General features: G+C 51.3%; 1 protein-coding gene and 1 non-coding gene across 2 annotated transcripts; both read right to left on the bottom strand.

Annotated features, from left to right (window-relative positions):
• Nucleotides 1-2123: 2123 nt before the first annotated feature.
• On the bottom strand, nt 2124-10396 carry mfsd4b (major facilitator superfamily domain containing 4B). The gene is made up of 4 exons (XM_033022005.1): nt 10195-10396; nt 6841-7009; nt 4559-4675; nt 2124-3541 (listed from the first exon to the last, which is right to left on the bottom strand). The coding sequence occupies exons 1-4, from the start codon at nt 10297-10299 to the stop codon at nt 2316-2318; spliced, it is 1617 nt and encodes a 538-aa protein (XP_032877896.1). The 5' UTR covers nt 10300-10396; the 3' UTR covers nt 2124-2315.
• A 2923-nt stretch (nt 10397-13319) lies between these two features.
• LOC116973808 lies at nt 13320-13438 on the bottom strand. Its single transcript, XR_004412127.1, has one exon. It is a non-coding gene; the product is annotated as a 5S ribosomal RNA (ribosomal RNA).
• Nucleotides 13439-15428: the final 1990 nt, after the last annotated feature.

Here is a 15428-nt window from a genome sequence, read left to right as displayed (position 1 = left end):
CCCCTGACTCCGCTATCTTTAAGAGCCCTATCTAGCTCTCTCTTGAAAGTATCCAGAGAACCGGCCTCCACCGCCCTCTGAGGCAGAGAATTCCACAGACTCACCACTCTGTGTGAAAAAGTGTTTCCTCGTCTCCGTTCTAAATGGCTTACCCCTTATTCTTAAGTGCGTTTTTCACACTAGGCTACACCCGGATGGACTCTATCACATTTACAAAGTACCTGAGGAGAAACTATAAACAGCTCTGGGGAAAGTGGGCCAAATATTTGTCTCAAAACCCCAACAAATCATCTCTCACAACTATGCCGTCTCAACAGATGAAACACCTTTTCCCCACTAATTCTGATTTTCATTCACCGTGATACTGGAATGAGGTGTTACAATAAGGTAATATCCGTAACCAGAATTCAAAGACCAATTTCTTTGCAACCATGGCAACATCATTTTAATCCCAAGGAATATGAAATTCTTGGTTTATTTTCAATGGACATCAAGCGGCAATGTAAACTGGCAGCTGCTCTGCCTTGTGCCTTGCAACATGTTTCATGGGCTCCAGCCCAAACCACTGAAAAATGCCAACATTTCCCCTAATGCTCCAGTGAATGCATAAGCAACACAAACACAGACAGATTAGTGTCCTCACAATAGAACTGGGACACAGGATGGCTTGATGATGGACACTTGCCTTTAGATTCAAACTGGCTATTTGTTGGGAGTCTAGTTTAGTTTAGAGATACAGCGTGAAAGAGGGGCCCTTCGGCCCACTGAGTCCGTGCCGACCAGCGATCCCCGCACACTAACACTATCCTACACACACTAGGGACAATTTACAATTTTACCAAAAGCCAAATAACCGACAAACCTGTACGTCTTTGGAGTGCGGGAGGAAACCGGAGCACCCGGAGAAAACCCACACAGGTCTGGGGGAGAAGGTGCAAACTCTGCACAGACAGCACCCGAAGTCAGGATGGAACCCTGGACTCTGGGGCTGTAAAGCAGCAACTCTACCCCAGCGCCACTGTGCCATCCTCTTGCAAATTTTACTAACATCATTTCAAAAATATTTTTCCCAAACTCAGTACATTGCACAGAAGATGGTCAGCAGACTCGATAAAAAATGCGTTCCAGAGTAATTCAGGGAGGTTCTCTGGAGTAACTCAGCGGGACGGCATCATCTGGGGGGCATTTCGAGTCGGGACTCACAAAAAGATCATGTGCCCACAAATGGCATATTTTACATTCAACCTTAACCTGTCAAGTACATAGTCACGCATTTGAAAGATTTCATCTTTACTGCACCAGAAGGGAACCAGAATCAATATGTTTTCCACACAATACCGCGTACTATTCCTCAGCCTAGTTTTAAATACCTGTTACAATAGACAATAGGCGCAGGAGTAGGCCATTCAGCCTTTCGAGATTGCTGATCATCCACAATCAGTACCCCGTTCCTGCCTTCTCCCCATATCCCCTGACTCCGCTATCTTTAAGAGCCCTATCTAGCTCTCTCTTGAAAGTTCCTTTTAGTTAGGAGGGAGAGATAGATCAGCCATGAATGAATGGCAGAGTAGACTTGATGGGCTGAATGGCCTAATTACATATGAACCTTCATGATTGTTTTCTCAGTTGAATTATTGATGTCCCAAATTTCCAAAGTCCCTCAATCCATTTTAGCCGGAAAGACTGCCCACAGCTTCCCCAGAAGCACCAAATTGTCATGCAAAGGGTTAAAATTCTTTCCGGAATTTAAAAAAAAATTACAATAAGAGGCACCCTTCTGCTAATTTGGCCTGAATGATCATCACACAATTACAAGCAACCTCTTTGCACATTCACAGTCTCCGATATTCCTTCTAAGAGCAGCAGAATCAAATATTTATATTAAAGGCTCTAAAGACACATATTCTTCTGTGGGGTGCCGCACAGATGGGACAAAAAGCTTTGGAATAAAGATCTGCACAGCGCAAGAACAGGCCCTTCGGCCCACAATGTCTGTGCCAAACATGATGCCAAGACCATCTCCTCTCTGCCTGCACATGATCCATATCCCTCCATTCCCTGCATATCCATGTGCCTGTCTAAACACCACTATCGTATCTGCCTCCACCACCACCACCACCCCTGGCAACGCGTTCCAGGCACCAACCACCCTCTGTGTAAAAAATAAACCTGCCCCGCACATCTCCTTTAAGCTTTGCCCCTCTCAGGTTAAAGCTAGGCGCTGTCGTATTGGATATTTCCACGCTGGCCATGGGGGGTTGTGACCGACCGTCTGTTTTCCTGCAAACATTTCCGAAGCTGGAGGGAGGGAGTGTTCAGTCGTTCTTCTCTCTATCCAAGAGCAGCTTCTTTTTCGGGGAGCCACCCAGATAGGCGATGGGGGGGATGGGGGGGCGTTCTGGAGAAGGCTGCCCCTTGGCCTTGGCCTTGGCCACGGCCATTGGCTTTCCGGCCTCATCCTTCACGTCGCTCATCTCGATGACTTCGAAGTCGGCGTCGTTCCACTCGCCATCGTCCACCTCCCCGTCCTCCTCCCCGTCCCCGTCCTCGTCCTCCCGCGACCCCAGCAGAGCCGTCTGATCCTCGCCGCGGGCCCTGGCTGGGCGGGAGGTGGAGGCGGTGGCCAGCTTGTACATGACCGGGAACAGGACGGCGGTGGCGACGGACGCGGCCAGGGCGGTCAGCATCAAGACCGGGTGGCCGCCGTCGCGCTCGGCGCCCTGCAGGAAGCCCACGGTGGCCGGCACCACCATCTCCCCCAGGGCGGCGCCGAATACGAAGAGTGCCGCGCCCCTGCCGGTGGTGGCCGTGTACTGTTTGACCCAGGTGACGCCGCTGGGGAAGGTGGTGGCCATGGAGGCCCCATACAGGCCGGTGCCCAGCCACAGGACAGTGCCGTCAGCATGGTAGAACACGAGGGCCAGAGAGGCTACCATGCAGCCGACCACGCTGAGAAGGATCATGGTCCCCGGGTAAAGGCAGGCGGCAAAGAAGATGGCGAGGCCCCTGACCGCGGCAAATGTCCCCCAGAACAGAGAGTTCAAGCCGGCAGCCTGGTTGTCTTCCATGTCGGCAAAGTCTTTGGCAAAGGTGAAGATGTAGGAGCCATAGGCCACCTCAGCGCCCACGTAGCAGAAGAAGAAGAGGGAGAGAAGGCACATCAGCACACTGTGGTGCCGGGCAAAGAGACTCTCTGGGGAAGAGGGGCCGGGACCCCCGCGGTCGGGGCGGGACCTCAGGTAGATCACCAAGAAGGAGACGGAGACCAGGAGGACAAAGGAGGCGATGATGAGGTAGGTCCAGACGAAGGGGCTGAGGCTGAGGGCCGCGTCACGCACGCTGCTCCAGGCTCCAGTCTCCGAGCGGTTGCCCCCGGCCTCCGTCCAGACCCCGCCCACGCCCACCGCCTTCTGCAGCCCGCCCAGCAGCGGCTTGGCCAGGATCGGCGTCAGGAACGCACCCAGGGCAAAGCTGAAATGCAGGGCCTGCATGTAGGGTCCCACTTGCTCACCCCAGGTCATCAGGATCAGCAGATTCCCGCCTGCAAACACACACACACACCACAACAGAGTCAACATCAATATATCAATCAATCAATAGCAGTTTTAGTCGTCACTTGCACATAAATGAATTTGCCAGCAGCGGTACAATGGAAAAAGAACACATATAAACACAATAAAAAAAAACACAAAAACATGTCACACAGGCTGCAGCAACATAGAACACTTACTTATAGACTTTAGAGATACTGCGCGGGCGGCAACAGGCCCTTCCCCCCCCCCCCCCCCCCCCCCCCCCCACCGAGTCTGCACCGACCAGCGATCCCCGCACACCTACACTGTCCAACACACACTAGGGACAATTTACAATTTAAGAATAAGGGATCAGCCATTTAGAATGGAGACGAGGAAACACTTTTTCTCACAGAGAGTGGTAAGTCTGTGGAATTCTCTGCCTCAGAGGCGGTGGAGGCAGGTTCTCTGGATACTTTCAAGAGAGAACTAGATAGGGCTCTTAAAGATAGCGGAGTCAGGGGATATGGGGAGAAGGCAGGAATGGGGTACTCATTGTGGATGATCAGCCATGATCACATTGAATGGCGGTGCTGGCTTGAAGGGCCGAATGGCCTACTCCTGCACCTATTGTCTGTTGTCTGTTGTCTATAATTACAATAGACAATAGGTGCAGGAGTAGGCCATTCGACCCTTCGAGCCAGCACCGCCATTCAATGTGATCATGGCTGATCATCCACAATCAGTACCCCGTTCCTGCCTTCTCCCCATATCCCCTGACTCCGCTATCTTCAAGAGCCCTATCTAGTTCTCTCTTGAAAGTATCCATAGAACCGGCCTCCATCGCCCTCTGAGGCAGAGAATTCCACAGACTCACCACTCTCTGTGAGAAAAAGTTTTTCCTCGTCTCCGTTCTAAATGGCTTACTCCTTATTCTTAAATTGTGTGTGGCCCCTGGTTCTGGACTCCCCCAACATCGGGAACATGTTTCTTGCCTTACAAGTAAACATATAATGGTGAACATGGAACTAGTAATGCTTACGAACCTGTGTCCAGTATGCCCATTGATAAGCCGATGAGGGATATTAGTGCCATCAACAGTGGTGTCTTGGTACACCACGGGATAGCATACAGGCCCAGCGCTGTCATCAGTGTGGAGATTCCTGCACAAGGGCACACACAATCAGAAAGACAGTAGAAATCGTCTGCTTCAGTTTAGTTTATTGTCACGTGTACCGAGGTACAGCAATAAGCTTTTGTTGCATGCTAACCAGTCAGTGGAAAGACAACACATGATTACAATCAAGCCGTCCACAGTGTACAGATACAGGGTAAAGGGAATAACGTTTAGTGCAAGGTACAAGTCCAATGAAAGATGTCTCCAATGAGGTAGTTAGTAGTTCAGCACCGCTCTCTGGTTGTGGTGGGATGGTTCAGTTGCCTGATGTTCCCAATGTTGGGTGAGTCCAGAACCAGGGGCCACTGTCTTAGAATAAAGGGGAGGTCATTTAAGACTGAGGTGAGAAAAAACTTTTTCACCCAGAGAGTTGTGAATTTGTGGAATTCCCTGCCACAGAGGGCAGTGGAGGCCAAGTCACTGGATGGATTTAAGAGAGAGTTAGATAGAGCTCTAGGGGCTAGTGGAGTCAAGGGATATGGGGAGAAGGCAGGCACGGGTTATTGATTGGGGATGATCAGCCATGATCGCAATGAATGGCGGTGCTGGCTCGAAGGGCCGAATGGCCTTCTCCTGCACCTATTTTCTATGTTTCTACAACAGCTGGGTAGAAACTGTTCCTGAACTTGGAGGTGTGCGTTTTCACACTTCTGCACCCTCTTGTCTGTTTGAGAGGCTGCAAAGATGTGCAGTTTGTAGGTTAATTGGCTTCGGTAAAAAAAATTATAAATTGTCCCTAGCGTGTAGGATAACGCTAGTATACGGGGTGATCGCTGGTTGGCACAGAATCGATGGACCGAAGGGCCTGTTTCAACGCTGTATCTCTAAATTAAGCTAAAGAGCTTTTCACTGACTATAAACAAGACTAAACTACACATTTAAACGGAAGAGGACGTGACGTTAGAAACGAGGTGAGCAGGAGTTTCATCGCTGGTGAGTCTGTGGAATTCTTTGCCATGGAAGGCTGCGGAAGTCATTGGATATTTTTAAGGCAGAGACAGATTCTTAATTAGTGCGGGTGTCGGGGGTTATGGGGAGAAGGCAGGAGAATGGGGTTGGGAGGGAGAGATCATAGAAACATAGAAAAATAGGTGCAGGAGTAGGCCATTCAGCCCTTCGAACCAGCACCGCCATTCATTATGATCATGGCTGATCATCTAATATCAGTACACCAATCGAACTCTCTTGAAAACATCATCTCCACTGGCCACCACTGCTTTCTTTTGCAGAGAATTCACTGTCTGAGGAAGGGTCTCGACCAGAAACGTCGCCTATTTCCTTTGCTCCATAGATGCTGCCTCACCCGCTAAGTTTCCCCAGCATTTTTGTCAACCTCCACACATTCACAGCTCTCTGGGTGAAGACGTTTTTCCTCATCTCAGTCCTAATTGGCCTACCCCTTATTCTTAAACTGTGACCCCCCTGGTTCTGGACTCCCCCAACATCGGGACCATTTTTCCTGTATCTAGCATGTTTAATTCGTAAGAATTTTATATCAGCCATGATTGAATGGCAGAGTAGACTTGATGGGCCGAATGGCCTAATTCTCCTATGACATGAGCCCACAAAGCGGGCAGACAAGGTTACAGGTGAAATCAATAGACAATAGGTGCAGGAGTAGGCCATTCGGCCCTTCGAACCAGCACCACCATTCAATATGATCATGGCTGATCATCCCCAATCAGTACCCCGTTCCTGCCTTCTCCCCATATCCCCTGACTCTGCTATTTTTAAGAGCCCTATCTAGCTCTCTCTTGAAAGTATCCAGAGAACCGGCCTCCACCGCCCTCTGATGCAGAGAATATCCACACTCACCACTCTCTGTGTGAAAAAGTGTTTCCTCGTCTCCATTCTAAATGGCTTACTCCTTATTCTTAAACTGTGGCCCCTGGTTCTGGACTCCCCCAACATCGGGAACATGTTTCCTGCCTCTAGCGTGTCCAAACCCTTAACAATCATATATGTTTCAATGAGATTCCCTCTCATCCTTCTAAACTCCAGAGTGTACAAGCCCAGCTGCTCCATTCTCTCAGCATATGACAGTCCCACCATCCCGGGAATTAACCTTGTAAACCTACGCTGCACTCCCTCAATAGCAAGAATGTCGGGCTGACAAGGTTACAGGTGACTGGCGCTGACGTGTGGACGTACCGATTAGCAAGTGGTGGTCCGTGTGGTCGAAGAGCAGCCCGCCCACCAGCGAGCCCCCTAGGTAGCCCAGCGAACGGCCCGCAAAGATGTACGAGATATCGCTGAGGTTTCTGTTGACATTCACCGCCAACTCTTTGAAAGTCGGGCCCAAAACAGCGATGCCCATCCCCTGCGGAGAGAGAAGAGAGGAGCTGTGGTAATGTCAGGGAAGGTTCACGAGCAGCACAAGCCCTGGTGACTTCCACATCACTGAGAACACAAGAGGAGCACAGCACGGAAACACGCCCTTCGGCCCAACTTGTCCATGCCAGCCAGGTGCCCCATCTCATTCAGTCCCCTGCCTTTGGCCCAGATCCCTCGGAACCTTTTCCTGTCCGATCCGAAATTCCTGGGATGGCAGGACTTTCATATGAAGAAAGACTGGATAGACTCGACTTGTACTCGCTAGAATTTAGAAGATTGAGGGGGGATCTTATAGAAATTTACAAAATTCTTAAGGGGTTGGACAGGCTAGATGCAGGAAGATTGTTCCCGATGTTGGGGAAGTCCAGAACTAGGGGTCACTGTTTAAGGATAAGGGGGAAGTCTTTTAGGACTGAGATGAGAATTTTTTTTTCACACAGAGAGTGGTGAATCTGTGGAATTCTCTGCCACAGAAAGTAGTTGAGGCCAGTTTATTGACTATATTTAAGAGGGAGTTAGATGCGGCCCTTGTGGCTAAAGGGATCAGGGGGTATGGAGAGAGGCAGGTACAGGAAACTGAGTTGGATGATCAGCCATGATCATATTGAATGGCGGTGCTGGCTCGAAGGGCCGAATGGCCTCCTCCTGCACCTATTGTCTGTTGTCTAATTCTGTTACCACCGTCATCTATTGCAACAAGGGATGGCTTCCCACTGACTGTCGCTGGAAGCTCGCATCCCTGTTCAGGAAGGACGATGACAGCGATGTCAACATTTGAAACAAGGAGAATAGACACGAAAGAAGAAGTGGATGTCAATCAAAAATATTAACCTGTTTCCCTCTCCAAAGATGCTGCCTGACCTGCTGAGTATTTCCAGAACTTTGTACGATTTTAATTGTAGTTGACCAATTAAACACAAGGAACTGCAGATGCTGGTTAACAAAAAAAGACGCAGAGTGCTGGAGTAACTCAGTGGGTCAGGCAGCATCTGTGGAGAACATGGATAGGTGACGTTTCACAGCGTGCTGGAGTAACTCAGCGGGTCAGGCAGTATCTGTGGAGAACATGGATAGGTGACGTTACACAGAGTGCTGGAGTAACTCAGCGGGTCAGGCAGCATCTGTGGAGAACATGGATATGTGACGTTTCACAGAGTTGCTGGAGTAACTCAGCGGGTCAGGCAGCATCTGTGGAGAACATGGATAGGTGACGTTTCACAGAGTGCTGGAGTAACTCAGCAGGTCAGGCAGCATCTGTGGAGAACATGGATAGGTGACGTTTCAGATTGGGACCCTTCTTCAGAATGGTCAAGGGATTAGGAAGGGTTTGGTGTTGTCGGTGAGAGATACACTTTCACAAGCTTCTCGCAAACAAAAATAACAAAATAACCAGATGCTGGAGCTCTGAACTAAGATCAAAATATCGCTGGCAAGCTCAGTGCAGACAGTATGCATTAGAGGAAATTCTGTGATGCGAAAATATTGCTCACTCCCTGCCTTGCCTGCCCACCTCAATCAGGCTCCCACCCTTGAGTCCGTCTACACTGCGCGCTGTCTTGGGATATCAACCAACATAATCAAAGACAGCGGCATGGTGGCGCAGCGGTAGAGTTGCTGCCTCACAGCGCCAGAGACCCGGCCTGCATCCAGACTACGGGTGCTGTCTGTACGGAGTTTGTACCTTCTCCCCGTGACCTGCGTGGGTTTTCTCCGGGTGCTCCGGTTCCCCCCCACGCTCCAAAGACGTGCGGGTTTGCAGCTTAATTGTCCCTCTGTAAATTCCCCCTCGTGTGCAGAGAGTGGTTGAGAGAGGGCCGGATAAACAGCTTCCTGCCACAGGCTGCTAAACAGTCACTCCACCTGATTCTGCTGCTTTGCACTGACAATTTAATAACTTTGGCACTGGCCAATCAAATCAGCTGCCCTGGACATTTTAATGACAGTTTGTACTGCATTTAATTATTTATACTGTTTCATCAGGGACTGGATTGTTTTTACTGTTATTATGTGTGAAATGTTTAAGTTCTATGTGCGATGTTCCGGTATTCCCTGGGAAACGTCTTCTCATTTTGCACTGTACAATTGATGCTTTGCAAGATGACAATAAAGGTTGATTGATTGATTGATAACGTTGAACTGGCGTGAGCGATGGGGGAGAACGCTGGTCGGCGTGGGCTGAAGGGCCTGTTTCCACCGTGCCGTATCTCCAAACTAACCTACAGTGCTAGAGTAACTGGGAGACAGTTTGGGTTGGGGGGGGTGGGAGATTGCAACCTTAACGTGGGCTGCCCTGTTTCGACTAATGCAATCAACTCGACGTGTACAAACGGAAGATTGTCCTACAACTTTAGGCTGAGCACGCCACACGAAAGAAGTTTGGGTTGGGACCCAAGTTCAGACTGGGGATAGGAATACTTTATTGTGCCGCGTGACTAGGCACAGTGAGATTCTTTGCTGCATACACATTGTGTACAAATAGCGACTACCTACGGTGCTGACAAAGTGACCAAGCATGGCGGCGCCTCCTTTTGTCCCCCCCTCCCCCACAGTGGTTCCCCCCTCCAACATTGCCCCCCCACGTCCCCCCTCTCCCATTGTCCATTGTTCCAACTCTCCACCATTCGATCCCCCCTCAAAGGCCCCCTCCCCCATTGTTACTCCCCCACTGTCCCCCCTCCCTCATTCTCCTCCCCTATATTTCCCCCCCCCCCCACACATTGACCATTGTCCCCTCCCCCATATCCCCCTCCCCCACTAGTCACCCCTCCCTCCCCCTCTGTCCCCCTCTCTCCCTCATGATCCCCTCCTCCCCCAAGTCCCCTCCCCCACTTAATCCCCCCCTCCCCCCACTGTCCCCCCCCGCCCCCCCCCTCACCCACATGTCCCCGTCCCCCTCCCCCACTGCCCCCCCTCCCCCACTGCCCCCCCTCCCTCCCCCCACTGCCCCCCCCTCCTCCCCACATTCCACCATTGACACAGTCATCTCCATCTTCACCGCCGCCGCCTCCACTCTCACTCTGAGCCGCGGTGCCGACTCCTGGCCCCGGGGCCGCGGGCTCCACGACGAGGCTCCGACAGAGGCCTGGACCCAAGGCTCAGGCTCAGGCCGCGCTCCCAGCCCCGCTGCCCCGGCAGCCGCGGCCCCACCGGCGGGATCCCTCCTCCACTCACCAGGCCGAGGAAGGCTCCGCACAGCAGCGCCGTGTCGGACCATCGCCCGCTACTGTCCCGCGGGCCTGTCTGCGGCCGCTGCTTCTTGCCGGCGGCCGGGCTCATGTTCCCGGGGGGGAGGGAGGGATGTCACCGCCTACACCTCCGGCAGCTGCGCTACGCAACACCCAGGCTCCGGGCCCGGCCTGGGGCGGCACTGCGCATGTCCGCATCCCTGTGCTCAGTGCGCATGTCCATGCCCGGCTCCCTGGGCTCAGTGCGCATGTCAATGCCGGGCCCGGCTCCCCGTGCTCAATGCGCATGTCCATGCCCGGGCCCGGCTCCCTGCGCATGGGCAAGAGTAGGTGACGACCCTTCTCACTGATATCAGGGGAGTGAGTGGGTCAGAGATAAGGAAGTGTATGGTGTGAATAATAGAAACATAGAAAATAGGTGCAGGAGGAGGCCATTCGGCCCTTCGAGCCAGCACCGCCATTCATTGTGATCATGGCTTATCATCCCCTATCAATAACCCGTGCCTGCCTTCTCCCCATATCCCTTGACTCCACTAGCCCCTAGAGCTCTATCTTACTCTCTCTTATATCCATCCAGTGACTTGGCCTCCACTGCCCTCTGTGGCAGGGAATTCCATAAATTCACAACTCTCTGGGTGAAAACGTTTTTTCTCACCTCAGTCTTAAATGACTTCCCCTTTATTCTAAGACTGTGGCCCCTGGTTCTGGACTCGCCCAACATTGGGAACATTTTTCCTGCATCTAGCTTGTCCAGTCCTTTTATAATTTTATATGTTTCTATAAGATCCCCCTCATCCTTCTAAACTCCAGTGAATACAAGCCTAGTCTTTTCAATCTTTCCTCATATGACAGTTCCGCCATCCCAGGGATCAATCTCGTGAACCTACGCTGCACTCCCTTGAGTATTTTCTGCACTCTGTCCGTAACATCCTGGATCCTGGCACCAGGGAGGCAGCACACCATCCTCGAATCCCGTCTGTTGCCGCAGAAACCCCTGTCCGTACCTCTCACAATGGAGTCTCCAACTACCACGGCGTTGCCTGACGTCAGCCTCTTTGGTTTTGGCTCAACAGCACTTTTTGCTTCACAAGCCAGTGCGCCGCTCAGTGTGTTAATGTCTTTTGTCCCTTCTAAGTGGGTGAACCTGTTCTCAAGAGGTACAACACCCGGGGACCTTTGCTTTCCATGTTTCCATCCCTGATCAGCCATGATCATATTGATCAGCCATGATCATATTGAATGGTGGTGCAGGCTCGAAGGGCCGAATGGCCTACTCCTGCACCTATTTTCTATGTTTCTCACTGTCACCCACCTTCTCTCTTCCAGTAATACTGCACAAAGGGAAGTGAGATGCGAGAAGCATTCGTAATAAGGTGGATGAATTGAATGCGCAGTTAGTAGTTAAGAGATATGATATAGTTGGGATTACGGAGAACATGGCTCCATGGTGACCAAGGATGGGAGCTGAACATGCAGGGGTATTCAATATTCAGGAAGGATGGACAGAAAGGAAGAGGAGGCGTTGTGGCATTGCTGGTTAAAGAGGAGGTCAATACAATAGCAAGAATAGACAATAATTTAGATACTCTGGAATCGGTATGGGTAGAACTGCAAAATAGCCAAGGGCAGAAAACACTTGTTGGAGTTGTATACAGACCACCAAACAGCAGTCGGGAGTTTGGGGATAGCATCAAGCATGAAATTAGGGATGCGTGTAGCAAAGGTACAGGAGTTATCAAGGGTGACTTTAATCTACATATAGATTGGGCTAACCAAATTGGTAACAAATTGTAGAGGATCCAATTAGAGGGCAGGCCATCCTAGACTGGGTATTGTGTAATGAGGATGGATTAGTTAGCCATCTTGTTGTAAAAGACCCCGAGAGAGCAGACGGGATCGGGCGTGTTCAGGCTAGTATGGTCGTAGGCACAGAGTGCCCACACTTGACCTGCATTTTACACACGCACTCTGTCGATTGGCCCCAGCCGAGGGGGCCAACTGACAGTCACAGGACACGGTGAGAGGCACAGCCGACGGTCCCTGGTCCTCGGGGAGCCGGAGCCAGCGCCAGCTCCCACCCTCCGCGCCGGCTGCAAACCCGTGTAAATCGTTCCTGGTGTGTGTAGGATAGTGTTAGTGTGCGGGGATCGCTGGTCGACGCCGACTCGGTGGGCCGAATGGCCTGTTTCCGCCCGCGCTCTATCTCAAAACTAAACTACACTCATTAGTGGGGAAAGAAGGAATAACAGATGCTGCAATCCTCAGCATAACACAGAGTGCTGGAGTAACTCAGCGGGTCAGGCAGCATCTGTGGAGAACATGGATAGGTACGTTTCACAGAGTGCTGGAGTAACTCAGCGGGTCAGGCAGCATCTGTGGAGAACATGGATAGGTGACGTTTCACAGAGTGCTGGAGTAACTCAGCGGGTCAGGCAGCATCTGTGGAGAACATGGATAGGTGACGTTTCACAGAGTGCTGGAGTAACTCAGCGGGTCAGGCAGCATCTGTGGAGAACATGGATAGGTGACGTTTCACAGAGTGCTGGAGTAACTCAGCGGGTCAGGCAGCATCTGTGGAGAACATGGATAGGTGACGTTTCACAGAGTGCTGGAGTAACTCAGCGGGTCAGGCAGCATCTGTGGAGAACATGGATAGGTGACGTTTCACAGAGTGCTGGAGTAACTCAGTGGGTCATGCAGCATCTGTGGAGAACATGGATAGGTGACGTTTCAGAGTGCTGGAGTAACTCAGCGGGTCAGGCAGCATCTGTGGAGAACATGGATAGGTGACGTTTCAGAGTGCTGGAGTAACTCAGCGGGTCAGGCAGCATCTGTGGAGAACATGGATAGGTGACGTTTCAGAGTGCTGGAGTAACTCAGCGGGTTAGGCAGCATCTGTGGAGAACATGGATAGGTGACTTTTCGGCTCGGGACACTTCTTCACATGCATGCACCAGGTGTGTGTGTTAGTGTGGCGATAGTTTGTAGGTAAGTGTGTGAGTGTGTTTGCTTGTGCCCTTGAAAGGAAAAGGAAAATATGGAGGAGGAGAGTTAAAGAGATAGCGAGAGAGAGAGAGAGTGTGTCCCCCGGTGGTGGGAGAGGGAAAAAAAAGCCTACGGCACCTGGTATTCCCAGGCGGTCTCCCATCCAATTACTAACCAGGCCTGAGCTTGCTTAGCTTCCGAGATCAGACGGGATCGGGCGTGTTCAGGCTAGTATGGCCGTAGGCAGAGTGGCCACACTAAACGTGTATTTAACACACACACTCTACTTCTCTCCATCAGTTGGCCCCAATAGACAACAGGTGCAGGAGTAGGCCATTCAGCCCTTCGAGTCAGCACCGCCATTCAATGTGATCATGGCTGATCATCCCCAATCAGTACCCCGTTCCTGCCTTCTCCCCATATCCCCTGCGGATTGAGGTCCAGGAGGAGGAGACCATGGAGGGGGTTTGTGGCCACAGCACCACCCCACGCCACAGGGCCACATTTTCTAAAGCTGCTGCTGCTGCTGATGATTGGGATTCTGATTTTGCTGAGGACACCGACGCCTCAACGGAGATGAAGAAGAGGAGAATGATCACCAAACCATATGATTTCAGCAGGGAACAAGAGGGGGACCTGTTAGACAGGGAGACAATGCGGCAACCCCAGTTCAAAAAGGCAGCCAACACCCCCCCGCCCCTCCGGGTCATTCACAACCCCACCCCCCCGCCCCTCCAGGTCATTCACAACCCCACCCCCTCCACCCCCGGGTTATTCACACACGCCCGCCCCCTAGTTATTCACACCCCCTGCCCCTTCCCGGGTTATTTTTGATAAAGGTAAATCTTTCTTGTTAAACTTATTGTTGTTTTTCAATACGATATTATTTTTAATGTTGGTGTTAAATAACATCAGACTGAAGAAGGGTCGAGACCCGAAACGTCACCTATTCCTTCGCTCCATAGATGCTGCTTCACCCGCTGAGTTTCTCCAGCATTTGTCTACCTTCGAATTTCCAGCATCTGCAGTTCTTTCTTAAACTTCTCACTTCTCAGTATCGTTAATTATTCTATTGATTTCACCTATATAAATTCTCATATATTTTGATCAATAAAACGCACAAACATTGCACTGCATTGAAATGCAATTTTTTTTCACATAATGTGATCAATAAAAGGAACACAAACACAAGCATTCAACTGCTTTTCAAATTAAACTCTTTTGGGAGGATGTGGGTGGCCCTGAAAAAAAGGCATCCTGTGGTGGTGGTCCTTTGTTTGTGGTGCGGGATGTTTGCCGCTGATCTTCAGCACATGTCGTTCTGCCACGGTACACTGCCCAGCTCAGAGTTGTAGTAAGCGCAGAGATGTTCTCTCTGCTCCTTGGCTCTCTTGTTGGAGGTGTTTCCAGGCAATCTCTCCAATCCCACCATCGGTGCAGCCTGTCCTCCAGCTCTCCATGAGCCTGGTGTGATGTTTCCCGTCTGGGTGTCCACCGTGTCACCCTCCGCCATGGCTGCTGCTGCTACACTTTTGGTGCGGATCAGGTTGTGGAGGACGCATGCCGCATAGACAATGGTCTGCACATTCTCGGGCTCCTGCTCCATTGTGGTCAGCAAGCATCTGAATCTGCTAGCAAGGATGCCAAAGGCGTTTTCCACCACCCTCCTAGCCCTGGACAGTCGGTTGTTGAAGGTCCTCTGCTCTCCTGATATCTGCCTGTGAAGGTAAGGCTTCATCATCCAAGACCTGAGTGGGAAGGCGTCATCACCAACCAGTGCGTAGGGGATGTCAGGGTTGTCTTCTCCTGGCAGAGGTTCTGGATCAGGAAAGCCTGCTCTTCCTTCTTCCAGTGCTTGCCCAAGGGAGGTCTCACTCCAGATCCCTCCATCTGAGACACTGCCAGGTGTGCCCACAGCCACATACAGGAAGTTATAGTTTGCATCCACCACAGCAAGGAGTATGCTGGAATGGAACTTCTTGTAGTTAAAGTACATAGAACCTTCCTTGGGTGGACAGCGGATGGCCACATGCGTGCCGCCCACTGCCCCACATGTGTGCAGGCAGTTCCATCTGGTTTGAAAGCCGTGCGCCACTCTCCTCCACTCATCAGGTGTACTGGGGCAGTCCATGACTTTGTCTTCATATGCCTTGGCGATGGCCTGGCAGGTGTCCAGGACAACCTTGCTGATGGTGTTGTGGGACAGACGGAAGCTGTAGGAGAGGCTGTGGTAGG

The sequence above is a fragment of the Amblyraja radiata genome, chromosome 5 (assembly GCF_010909765.2).
Source record: "Amblyraja radiata isolate CabotCenter1 chromosome 5, sAmbRad1.1.pri, whole genome shotgun sequence".
NCBI classification, from domain to species: domain Eukaryota; kingdom Metazoa; phylum Chordata; class Chondrichthyes; order Rajiformes; family Rajidae; genus Amblyraja; species Amblyraja radiata.
This window is presented reverse-complemented; position numbering and strand designations above follow the sequence as displayed.